This window comes from Falco punctatus, assembly GCF_963210335.1.
Source record: "Falco punctatus genome assembly, chromosome: 9".
Taxonomy (NCBI): Eukaryota; Metazoa; Chordata; class Aves; order Falconiformes; family Falconidae; genus Falco; species Falco punctatus.
The window spans coordinates 46,967,728-46,980,057 of NC_137589.1; the positions used below are offsets into that span (position 1 = coordinate 46,967,728).

Here is a 12,330-nt window from a genome sequence, read left to right on the forward strand (position 1 = left end):
TTCCACGCTAGAGTTCACCCCCTCCTCCCACCCTGGTTTGTGCGCTTTGCTCAGTGCTCATTTCCCACCGTCATTCCTCAGTTCGAGGAGCAGGCGATGCTGCCTGACACGGACGATCAGACGGATCACAGGCAGTGGACCCAGCAGCACCTGGATGCTGCTGACCTGCGCATATCCTCCATGGCGCCTACTCCACCACAAGGTGAAATCGATGCAGACTGTATGGATGTCAACGTCAGAGGTCCTGGTAAGGTGGACTCCTTTCAATTCTGTGCTGCCTGTCAGCTAATCTGAAATCCTCCCTTATCCCCTGCAGATGAGCAGTCCCAGGCAGCCCTACCTGCCTCTATCGCTAGTATGGACTTGCTGCTAGATGTTCTGCATCGCATGGTTGCTGTTGTGTGTGATTTAGAGATGCACCCCACCACATTTTGCTTTCCATAGGATCTCTTTTGTTTAATCACTGAGATGAAAATGAGAGAATACAGAAACGGTGCCTATTAAATCATCCGATTTATCTCTCTTCCACTTCTAGATTCCTCTCCCCCTACCAAACAGCATGTTTCACAATCTCCTTTTCAGGTTTTTAACTAGTATTAATAGTTAATAGGCTTTTAAATTATTACAAACATTTGGTCTTCCCCATGACTGTGAAACTGTTCTCTGAAATAATGAAAATACTTAAGGCTGCACTGTACCATACTCAAGTTTGCTTTGAGCAACGTTCTTTATAAATTGCACCTTATATGTTACAGTGTGCACGCTAGCAGATGAAATAGGAAAAGCAGTGAGTGGTGAGATACCACTAAGGAATTTCAGATCCATATCAGAGGAAGGATATTCATGTTTGATGTTTAGAACCAGTCAGGAACTCAGTCTTGATGCACCCATGAGAATAAGCATCTAACGCAGACAGGGCATCTTGCTGAGCCGCCTGCATTACAGAAGAGTAAAAAGCCTTTTTTCACCGAGTTCCCCTGTGCTTTCCAGATGGCTTCACTCCCCTCATGATCGCCTCGTGCAGTGGAGGAGGGCTGGAGACCGGCAATAGTGAAGAGGAAGACGATGCTCCCGCCGTCATTTCAGATTTCATTTACCAAGGCGCCAGCTTACACAACCAGACTGACCGCACCGGCGAGACGGCGCTTCACCTGGCTGCCAGGTACTCCCGTTCAGACGCTGCCAAGCGCCTGCTGGAAGCTAGTGCTGATGCAAACATCCAAGATAACATGGGCAGGACGCCCCTCCATGCCGCCGTCTCTGCCGATGCCCAAGGCGTCTTCCAGGTAATTGATCCTTTTGCCACCAGTCTTGGGGTTTTCTGGGGGAAATACTGGTGCTGCGTGCAGAGTCAGCCACACAGCTGAGCTGATCGCAGGGTCTCCAGCTTGCCCTGGTGAGGTATGGGGTGGAAGTCTTGAAAACTGAAGTCCCTGTTGTCTCAGGGCAGGGCACAGCAAAGCAGCAACCCCATAGCCGCCCTCAGATGTGCACCCCCAGACTGGGAGCAGGGACTGGAGGGACCAGCCTCTGGAAAGGGGGTTGTAGGGCCTGAGACCTGGAGTGTCTGCTGTCTGTCCCTCCTAATGTTTGTGATTCTTGCACTTTGACCCTTGCTGTGGCAGATCCTGATTAGGAACAGGGCAACAGATCTTGATGCCCGAATGCATGACGGGACCACTCCTCTGATCTTGGCCGCTCGCTTGGCTGTGGAGGGCATGCTGGATGATCTCATCAACTGCCACGCAGACGTCAATGCCGTGGATGATCTAGGTACTGCAGGCAACTAAAATACAGGCTTCCTGAGAAGTGGAAGGGAAGGACTGCCTGCTGTTACTGTTACCACTCACTAACGTGTGTTGTATTTCACATTCTTCCTCTGTAGGCAAGTCGGCACTGCACTGGGCAGCTGCTGTGAATAATGTTGAAGCCGCAGTAGTTCTCCTGAAGAATGGTGCCAATAAGGATATGCAGAACAATAAGGTAAGAGTCTCCCGGGATGATGCAGGCAAAGAAAGAACCATTTGGGGAGTCTGTTAAAAGAGTAATTTTTGCTTAAAAAATAACAGTTTGGCATTGAGACTCCGTTCTGCTCTGAATGAAGCTGTTTGATTTAGCTCAAAGAAGCATTGTGGGATTTGGTCCTATGGGTGATACTGAGGGGATGTGCAGTGCTTGGTGAGCAGTATGATGCAGTGTTTGTGTGGCTATCACCTTGCATTGTTCTGGGTCACTCATAAGGTTCCTGATTTGATATCAGTACAAGGATGTCACTTAGCAGTGTAGGAAAAAGCAGCAGCAAAACCTCACCAAAGGAGAGACAGTTACTGTCTCTGCCACCCATCTGCATGGTGCTGGGTGTAGACCTCAGGATAGCGTTAGCCAGGAGAATCTGTGAACTCAAACCTAACCATCTTTGCTGGGTTTCCAGGAGGAGACCCCACTGTTCCTCGCAGCCAGAGAAGGGAGCTACGAAACCGCCAAGGTCCTGCTGGACCATTTTGCCAACCGTGACATCACGGACCACATGGACCGGCTCCCACGGGACATCGCCCAGGAGCGCATGCACCATGACATCGTGAGGCTGTTGGATGAGTACAACCTGGTGCGGAGCCCACCACTGCACAACGGCCCTTTGGGGGCACCTACGCTGTCCCCACCGCTCTGCTCTCCCAACAGCTACATTGGCAACCTGAAACCTGCCGTCCAGGGCAAGAAGGCCAGGAAGCCGAGTACCAAGGGCTTGAGCTGCAACGGCAAGGATGCCAAAGACCTCAAAGCCCGGAGGAAAAAGTCACAAGATGGAAAAGGATGTCTGCTGGACAATTCCAGTGTGTTGTCTCCAGTGGACTCCCTGGAGTCACCCCATGGGTACCTGTCAGATGTCGCCTCTCCTCCACTGATGACCTCTCCGTTTCAGCAGTCACCTTCCATGCCTCTGAATCATCTGCCAGGCATGCCTGATGCCCACATGAGCATCAACCACCTCAACATGGCGGGAAAGCAGGATATGGCCATGGGAAACTCCAGCAGGATGGCCTTCGATTCGGTGCCGCCGCGTCTCTCTCACCTCCCCGTCTCCAGCCCCAGCACAGTGATGAGCAATGCCCCGATGAATTTCTCTGTCGGCGGAGCGGCCGGTCTGAACGGGCAGTGTGACTGGCTCACCAGGCTGCAGAACGGCATGGTCCAGAATCAGTACAACCCCATGAGAGGCAACATGCAACCAGGGGCCCATCAGCAGACGCAAAACCTTCAACATGGTATGATGACCTCCCTGCACAATGGCTTGCCCCCCACAAGCTTGTCGCAGATGATGAGCTACCAGGCCATGCCCAACACTCGGCTGGCTTCCCAGCCTCACCTGATGCAGAGCCAGCAGCTACAGCAGATGCAGCAGCAACAGCTGCAGCAGCAAAACATGCAGCCGCAGCAGCAGCCACAGCAACCCCAGCAGCAACCACAGCAGCAGCAACCACAGCAGCATCACAACCCCAGTTCCAGTGCGAGCGGTCACATTGGCCAGAATTTCCTCGGTACCGAGCTGAGCCAGCCCGACATGCAGCCGGTGAGCAGCAGTACCATGGCAGTCCACACGATCCTGCCTCAAGATTCCCAGATGCTGCCCACGTCTCTGCCATCCTCCCTTGCCCAGCCCATGACCACCACGCAGTTTCTAACTCCACCTTCCCAGCACAGTTATTCCTCCCCCTTGGACAACACCCCCAGCCACCAGCTCCAGGTGCCCGACCACCCTTTCCTAACGCCATCTCCGGAGTCACCGGACCAGTGGTCCAGCTCATCTCCTCACTCCAACGTGTCCGACTGGTCCGAGGGCATCTCCAGCCCTCCCACGAGTATGCAGTCACAGATGGGACACATCCCTGAAGCCTTCAAGTAAAAGACAGTGTTTCATAGACACTGATGCTCAGTGGGAGTTAGAAGCTCGAGGAAATCTTTTTTAAAAGGACACTGGATGCTTTCATTAAAGGATCCTTTTTAAATATGTTTTTATAAAAAAATAAAAAGACAAATTAATTCCTTTTTTTTAGTATTTATTTATGTACTTTTTATTTTACATGAAAACACTGCCTTTTTATTTATATGTTCTATTGTTAAGAACTCGATGTGGGATACCAGTTGTGTTTCAAGAAATCAAAAAATTAGGTTTTTATAGGACATTCTTTTTTGTTTGGGGGGGTTCATTGTGTTTGATTTGAGAGGAAATGTTTATGTAAAGCTATAAGCAGTGATTTGTGATTCTGAAATGCCATTAATTTATTTTTTTATTCTTTCAACTCAGAAAGAGAGGTGAGAAAGAAAAGGGGAAGGAAAAATTGACTAAAAATACCACTCCTTAGGGGGAAAAAAATTAAGTGTGAACAGATTTTTGAAATGTACTTTAAAATGTTTCCTTTGTTATTATAACTGAGAGGACATTTTATGGTACCAGTCATGAATCTTTGTTTAAATTTCAGTATTATATAGTTGTACATTTGCCTTGATAATAAGAAGTTTTGTTCTCTCTTGGGTTTATATATATAAAAAAATATATATTTAAATGATTTTTATGATCTTAAAAAAAAGTAATCAGGATTATAGACCTGTAAGAACAGGATCTAAGCTAAAAAAGAACAAACAAACCTACAAAACATGAATACCGTCCCCCACCAAAAAGAAGTCTATTTGCCAAACTTTGAAGAGGGCAAGCCCATAACTATGGAGTATATACCAAACGCATAACTATACACAACGGAGACTTAATTTTACTTTGAATATCTTTACTGTTTTTTGTTTTTGTGTTTGCATTTGAGTAACTGTTTAAGAAATAAATGCCAATATAAACTTGTAAACCACATCCTTATTTTAAGGATGGCCTGCCTATTTTAAAGAAGGCGTGTCTATTAATGCAGACAACCTGAGTGAGATTACAAAGCATTATAACACTGCCACCACGAAGTACTCGCCCGTCTCCAGCTCCTCTGGCAGCGCAGTTGCTGGGTGCTCAGTGGAAAGTGCTGCCAGTTTTGGTTGGATGCTGAACTGGGTAAACAGGAGGGCGAAGGACAGCACAGTCGAGTCTGTGCTGTGAAACGTTAACATTTTGTTCTTGTTAGTCTGGAGTGATCATCTTTTTTTATATTGATGTACACTCTTTCTGTGTATCATGTAAAATATAGTATAAGCCTGTGGCAGATTTAATGTTTGTAAATATGTTTTTTTTAAGAAAAGGTGGATTTTGTTTCAAAAATCTAAATGAGCAAGTCTTAAATATAAATATATCACCTTATAGAGGTGTTGGAATATCACTCACTCGGGTGCAAAGGCAAGCAGACACGCTAAGTCTAGATATGTGTATGGGGCAGGCAAATAGCATTTAATCAGGAAAACCTGAAAAAAGGTTTCCTTTTCCTCATTCCTTTTTATTAGAACACCAAATAAAATGGATATTTCTCAAGGCACAGTGCCTTGCTGAGCACTCGTCTTAGTTAACATTTCAGACCATTGTTATTGTGACATGCCTGAGTGATAAAAACATCACGTGGTGTTGAATCTTCCTATGTTTTATAAACTAGAGTGTAGTTTAAGAAAAGATATCTTCTGTAATAAAGTTATCTACATGCAAAGTTGTAGTTTGCAAAAATGATGTATTTTTTTTGGTTAACTGATTTGCAATAAATGATGCTTCTGGGCATCTAGATTTTACTAAAACTGGAACTTCAGTGTTTTTGTTACAGAATGGTTGAAATCTGGGCTTGATACCTGCTGTCTCAGTACTGCAGGGCTGCCTCGACACTTCCCTAACATCTTGTTCTCTGTGTTAAAGCTCAGAGCAGAGCTTTGGACAGTGAAACTTTCTCCTTAACTTGTGCAAAACTCTCACCAAATTGAGACATCTGGATTGAGCAAGGTAGGAGGGGCTCTGCGAGGCTTTCGGCCAGGGTGGCCTTTGCCCAGGTAGCCCTTTACCTGTGCTGTGGATGCTCTGATGTCTTCTCGGGCCTCTGCCGTTCAGTCAGGACCTAAAAGGGGAAAAGTTTTTTAAAGAGTGTCACTCACGCATGTTCAAAGTACTGTATTCTGTCACTTTAAAACTTTGCTTTCTGATGGTTTTTTTAGGAGCGTTCTCTGCCTGATGAGACGGCCAAGGGTAAAAAAAGGCCATGTGCTTTTAATTCCATGGTGCCTATGGAAACAGCCCTCTACAAGTAGTGTTTTTACGAGTTATGTATGGAGCTTCCTACTTCACACGCAGCGCTGAGCATATGGCTGGGCTCTCAGATGTGGTGGCTTGCGCGGATAGGAACTGGGGAGCCATCTGACTACACCACCAAAGGGCAGCAGCACCCAAGGGAAGTTTCACTAATGCCACTCCAGGCACAGACACTGTACAGAAATGTGTGCTGTCTTTGCTGCGCTCAAGATTTTGAAAGGTAATTGAATTTAATTCTTTCTTCCCCACAGGGACTCTATAGTCCAAATGCAGCTGCAAAGTCCCCAAATAACTGGATATAAATAGCCAAGCTGTGGACCTCCTCCCAAATCAGATAAGCCTGGTAACTCATGGAATGCTGGTATTTTCCACTCTGTAGCTAGGGAGGGAGTGGGCATGTGCGTACATGTACCCAGTATCCAGCCCCAGACGGATTCGGGGCTGCCAGACAGGCTGTACAGCTGGCCAGAAGCTGGTGCTGCAGCAGTTGCATTTTACACGCCACCCAGCAGCAGTGAAATGCAGCACCTTCAGAGGTTAGGGAGCCGATGTGCCAGTGTGCACTCCCTGCAGACTCTGCAGAAAGGTGTATTTTAGCTGAGGACAAATCCCTCTTTCCCCTGCAAAATGCGATTCACCAGCGAGGATCTCGTTACCCCAAGGGACACCCTGGAGATGGGCTTCCTGAGACGTGCTCTTCCCCCCAAGTTGTGTCTTGCTGCATCCCATCTGGGATACGCTAGATGAAGTGTGTCTGCCTTCACCGCGATTCGCACATGTGCTGTCCATGAATCACGTCTGGGAACATCCAGCCATGTTCCCACGCAGCCCATCCTCCCAGGTGTCTCCCACACGTACACATCCCAGCACCCGTGCCCATGGCTGGCTGCAAGCACCGCATGGCCCCATGCTGCCAGTGAGACCGGGAGATGCTCATGCCAATGGGAGGCATTAGTAAGGTTCTCACACCTGGTCTAGTGTGCAACACTCCAGTCCCTCATGGTCAAACCAGGAATTTGGCCTGGAATGGATTAAGAAAAGGAAGTTATAAGGATGTGCAAAACAACACAACATTGCAAGAGGCAACAAAATACACGCAGCTCATTTAAAAAGTGAGGGGCTGCAAGGCACGTAATTTCCCATAAGGATGGGTCAGAGCCAGAATGAGGAAAGAGGGGACTAAATACCAGAGAAAGGTAAAACAAGGTCAGCATTGGCACATGAATAGATACTAATAAACTGGCCAAAAGGTGATTCAAACTACAAGTCAGAAAAGGTTTCCTAAGCAGCAGAGGAGCAAGGCCACACAGTTTAGTTTTTAAGCGTTTAGCCCCCAATGTCTCTTACATTTATGAAGACATCTGGTGACGCATGAACTCCTGCCAGTCCCTCACTCCTGCTTTCCTGGGCAAGTACACGAGATGATCATAGGGTCACAGATGCGCAGCTGGGATTGAGGCAAAGTTAAATGAGAAACAAGACATGGCCCCAGTTTCGCACCCTCCTTCTGCACTTGGGCTTTCCCACCAACTCTCTGAAGGATCTGCCTTCCCCCAGTCCCCTCCAGCCAACCTGCATGGCCCAACCACAAGCTCATCTTTACCTCGGGTTGGTAAAGGTGCTGGCAGCTGGATTTCAAGCTCTAGTGTCAACAGAAGATGCTGAGGAACCAACGGGTCATGGTAAGCGTGGTTGTTTTAGCACTCCAGGTGAAAAAGGCTGAGAAGCACTTAAATTACTTCCCACACCAAGGGAAGGGTTCAGAAATGTTTGCTTAAGACAAGATTAGCACCCAGCTATTCTGATGGCAAGTATGTTGATGCTATGAGGAATTGGTGCACCTGAACTATTTGTTTACATGCTGGAGGGCTTGGTTTTTTTTCTTCTTTGTTTTCATTATTCCTGCTCAATTAGATGGGACGTTTAGAAACTGCTACTCTGTATTGCTTTTACCTCCAGGCTGTTGGTGTTTGCTCAGAAAGTTGCTAACAGCTGCTGGAACCCTGATTGCCGAATTCTTGCTGCAGCTCCAATCACCCCCTTAAGAATGTACAAAAGAAGCCGAATTCATCTAAGGTGTAGCCTATCTCCAATTACACATGGGTTAATGTGGCTGGGATAGTTTGACTAATCACAGCAACTAAATGAGTAAATAAATAAAGCTCAGCTTGTTCGAGTTGGTTAGCCTGATACAGAATACCAATACTCATACTCTCCTTTAGCCATTTTCCTTGTTTCTAAACTCAGAGAATGATCCCTTTAATAGCGAGCTCCTAGGACAGGGATGTGTTTATGGTTGCCTGCAACCTGAAGGCTGAAGAAATTATCAGAATTTAATGGGAAAAGATCAGTATCATGTGTTGTACACCATGTAAGCTGATGAAGCAGGGGAGAAAGACACATGCTGTCCTCATCCTGCCAGCTTTTTTATTTGTAACTGGTCACTCTCAAGTCCAGAACTGGCTGCACTTGCTGAGTATGGCAAATCTGTTAGAAAGCTTCAGGGTAAAAAGGAATTTAATATTTTAATGTAGCAATTCTTTATAATCACATACTTATCAGAACAGCAAAGGTGAGATTCCATCATCAATGTTTATGTTGTGTATGTATGTATATAGGTGTATAAGAGGGTTAGATATGTAATATAAATATATAGCTATACAGATGTAAGCTGTTGATGATATTTACAGAATACATGCATATTTTTTAAAAGTCAATCAAGCTAATTAAAGTCATGTTTCCTCAGATTACACCTGTTGGGGGAAATACCAAGGGAGGACCAGGGCTTATATCTGCAATTCATGCCAGTGTAGGGAAATTGTATTTGACAAGCTGATTTATAAGAATGTTCCTACAAAAGAGGGAGATGAAAGGCACTGTAAAAATCACAGCGCTGCCTCTGGTTCCCACACCAGCATCAAAGTGCTGCTTCCCCTGCTTGGACTGGCCTTTGAGGATATCGCCCTGCTTTAATGATCCAGTTTGCAGAAACAGCTCTTGTGCTGATAATAACCCTTGATTAAGACATTTGGTAGGTCATTTGTATTTTCCTCTCCAAGGTTTGTTGTTAGGTGCAGAGTATGACAATATTGGCACAGTGGCCACCACCTGTAAAGGAGACATCGTTCTTTGGTTTGAACAGCGACTCACCCCTTAAAAGCTCCGTGTTTGTGTGAAATAGCCCCAACACACAGCAGAGTGGAGTAAAATCTTTAGACTAGCACATAACTATTTGAAATCATGCTATGATCTCGTCTTAAAAAAAAAAAACAACAAACACAACAGACCACCAAACATATGCTTCTCTGAAGTGCGTTTATAGGGCCTCTAAGTTAATGCATCCCAGGGACAGCTGTGTGCAGCAGGGATGAACCGAGCCGTCTGCCATGCTGCAGCTTTTGGATGCTTGTATGCCAGCCTTCCGAGCGCTCACGTGGTTCTTGTTCCCTCACACAGCTAACAGCCCCTCACACAGTTCATGTCCCCTGACACGGCTAACAGCCCCTCGCGTGGCTGATGGCCCCTGACATGGGTAACAGCCTCCTATGCGGTTCATGGTCCCCTCGCACGGTTCTTGTCCCCTCACATGGCTAACAGCCCCTCACACAGTTCGTGTCGCCTCACATGGCTGATGGCCCCTGACATGGCTGACAGCCCCCCAAGCAGTTCATGTCCCCTCTCACAGCTAACGGCCACTGACACGGTTCTTGTCCCCTGACATGGCGAACAGCCCCCCATGCAGTTCATGTCCCCTCACACGATTCTTGTCCCCTGACATGGATAACAGTCCCCCATGCGGTTCATGTCCCCTCACACGGTTCTTGTCCCCTGACATGGCTGACAGCCCCCCAGTACAGTTCGTGTCCCCTCACACGGTCCACAGCCTCTCACAAATTAAGCCCCCATGGACCTGCGAGACAGAGATCTCGCTTTGCAACTACTAACAGTTTCTTTAATTTTGCCTCTTCCTTCAAAAAAACCCGGTTTTCCTCGTTCTCAGGCTGAGCGGCCCGGAGCAGCGCGCTGACCCAGCTCCCCGCCGTCCCCCCGCCCGCAGCTCCCCCGTGACAGGCCGGGGCCGGCGCCGGCGCCGCAGCCAGTGCCCGGGCCGTGCCCCGCGGAGCTCTGTCCCGCCCTGGCGGCCTCCTGCGTCACTGCACCCGCCCCGGGAAACCCTGGCGCTCGGAAACGGGTGCCCGGGACTCCCACGGCGCCGCGCTCCGCCAAACCCCGACCGGCCAGGAGCGAGGCCTGCGGCGGACAGAGGCTTGGCAGCACAGCCCCACCCGCCACGCCGAGCGGACAACCGGGACCGCAGCGCCCAACGCGGGAGGCACGAAGACCGGCCGCCCCCGCAGCCACCCTAGCCGGGCCTCGAACCCGTGACACCCAGAGCGTGTCGCCACGGGGCGGGCACTATCGAGGCCGCTCCCGCCCTTAGGACTGCCTGTTGCTGGTTTGGGTGGGTTTTTTTGTTGTTGTTTGTTTTCCCCCCCCCCCCTCCGACACTCCTGCCGCCCCCTTTTCCCTTTAAGGAACGCGGGAGGGCGGGCGGAGCCGGCCGGAGAGAAACACAAACAAGCGCGCGGCGCCGGGCCCCGCGCGCTCTGTGGCGTCATCGCGCGACGCGGCATGACACGTCGGCGGCGGCGGAACTGAGGCGGATGTTCCAAGATGGCGGCGGAGGGGGCTGGTGCTGCGGCCGTGAAGGGGGGCGGCGCCGCCCGCTGCTGAGGGGTCTCCGTCGGCGGGGAGCTGCCAGGTACTACGGGGCAGGACCGGGCGCCGCCGCAGCGTGAGGGGCGGCTGAGGGAAGGGGCCGGCGGCAGCCCGGAGGGCTGGGAATCCCGGGCGGGCTGCGTGAGGAGCGCAGGGCCTGAGGTGCGGGCCCCGGGGGCTGGCGGCGGCCGGCGCTCCCCTCGGTGCGGCGGGGGCTGCCCTGTGCCGCCGTACTTCAGTGCGGGTGGGTCTCCGGGCGGCGGCTCCCGGGGCCGCCTGCCGCAGCGCAGGGAGGCGGCGGGTCGCTGGCGGCCCCGGGGCTCGGCCCCTGGCCCCGGTTGGGGCAGGTGGTAGTGCCGCAAGGAGGGGCGCGGCGGTGAGGGGCTGCGGCAGGCACCGGGCACTGCTGCCCAGGCGGCTTTCCCTGCAGGATTCGGGCAGGGTTTGGGATTTGGGTCGTTCTGGGTCGCCTCGGGTGCCACGGTGGGACAGGTGCACGAATAATATTTCATGGGGTGGGGGAAAGGGGGATCCTACAGTTATCATTATTACCTGGCACTCGTTATCGTGTATTTCTTCTGACAAGACACAATACTTGTCACAACTCAGGTTTTTTTCGAGTTGACAAGTGTCATAGGTCTGTGCTTTACTGGAGTAGCAACTGCTGCTGACTCAGTAGTGCAATTGCCTGGAAGTGTTGGGACCTGCTGGTGTAATGGACTGGTAGGCAGTCTCCTTTACAAAACAAATGGAAATGTTTTGTGCTGCTTCTGTCTGTGAATCATGTTAAGCTCTGTGCTTTTGATTTCCTAAAGAGCTCTTTTCATAGAGCCATAGAATCATGGAACTGTTTGGGTCAGAAGGGGCATTAAAGATCATCCAGTTCCACCCCCCTGCCACGGGCAGGGTCACCTGCCACTAGACCAGGTTGCTCCCAGCCCCGTCCAGCCTGGCCTGGAGCACTTCCAGGGATGGGGCATCCCCAGCTGCTCTGGGCAGCCTGTGCCAGCACCTCAGCACCCTCATGGTGGAGAATTTTGTCCTGATATCTAATCTAAATCTACCCTCTTTCAGTTTAAAGTCATTCCCCCTTGTCCTACAACTGTATTTTTACTGAATAACATTTGTAACTGTGGTTGCCATTTATGAGAAGGCCAGTAGGAAGCTATCAAGAGTACTAAAAATGTAGAATGTGTTCAACCTGAGTGTCATCCACATGTGTGCAGGTGTGCAACTGTCGACATAAAAAAAATCTGAAAAACTGGTGTCCCAGATACTGATTTATTTTTTTTTCCAAAGCTGCAAATCTCATTTGCTAGCTATTCTTGTCTTTGGGATTGCAGCAGGTTTTTTTTTATTCACTTTGTTCTCATTGTTCAGAATCTGTGTATGTGAAC

The 12,330-nt window shown here is 49.5% G+C and overlaps 2 protein-coding genes across 10 annotated transcripts in view; both read left to right on the plus strand.

Annotated features, from left to right (window-relative positions):
- Positions 1-4,039, plus strand: part of NOTCH1 (notch receptor 1) — a 43,080-nt gene extending 39,041 nt beyond the window's left edge. For all 4 annotated transcript variants that reach the window (XM_080401939.1, XM_080401941.1, XM_080401940.1 and 1 more), the window contains exons 30-34: positions 82-247; positions 991-1,286; positions 1,626-1,773; positions 1,886-1,983; positions 2,432-4,039. In XM_080401939.1, the coding sequence (XP_080258065.1) occupies positions 82-247; positions 991-1,286; positions 1,626-1,773; positions 1,886-1,983; positions 2,432-3,901 (2,178 nt within the window). In that variant the 3' untranslated portion in view covers positions 3,902-4,039. The remainder of the gene's footprint in view (positions 1-81; positions 248-990; positions 1,287-1,625; positions 1,774-1,885; positions 1,984-2,431) is intronic.
- A 6,337-nt stretch (positions 4,040-10,376) lies between these two features.
- SEC16A (SEC16 homolog A, endoplasmic reticulum export factor) overlaps positions 10,377-12,330 on the plus strand; it is a 31,927-nt gene continuing 29,973 nt past the window's right edge. For 3 of the 6 annotated variants that reach the window (XM_080401943.1, XM_080401946.1, XM_080401947.1), the window contains exon 1: positions 10,377-10,976. The gene's annotated coding sequence lies outside the window, so the exon portion shown is untranslated. The remainder of the gene's footprint in view (positions 10,977-12,330) is intronic. The other 3 variants (XM_080401944.1, XM_080401945.1, XM_080401948.1) reach the window with 3 other exon arrangements.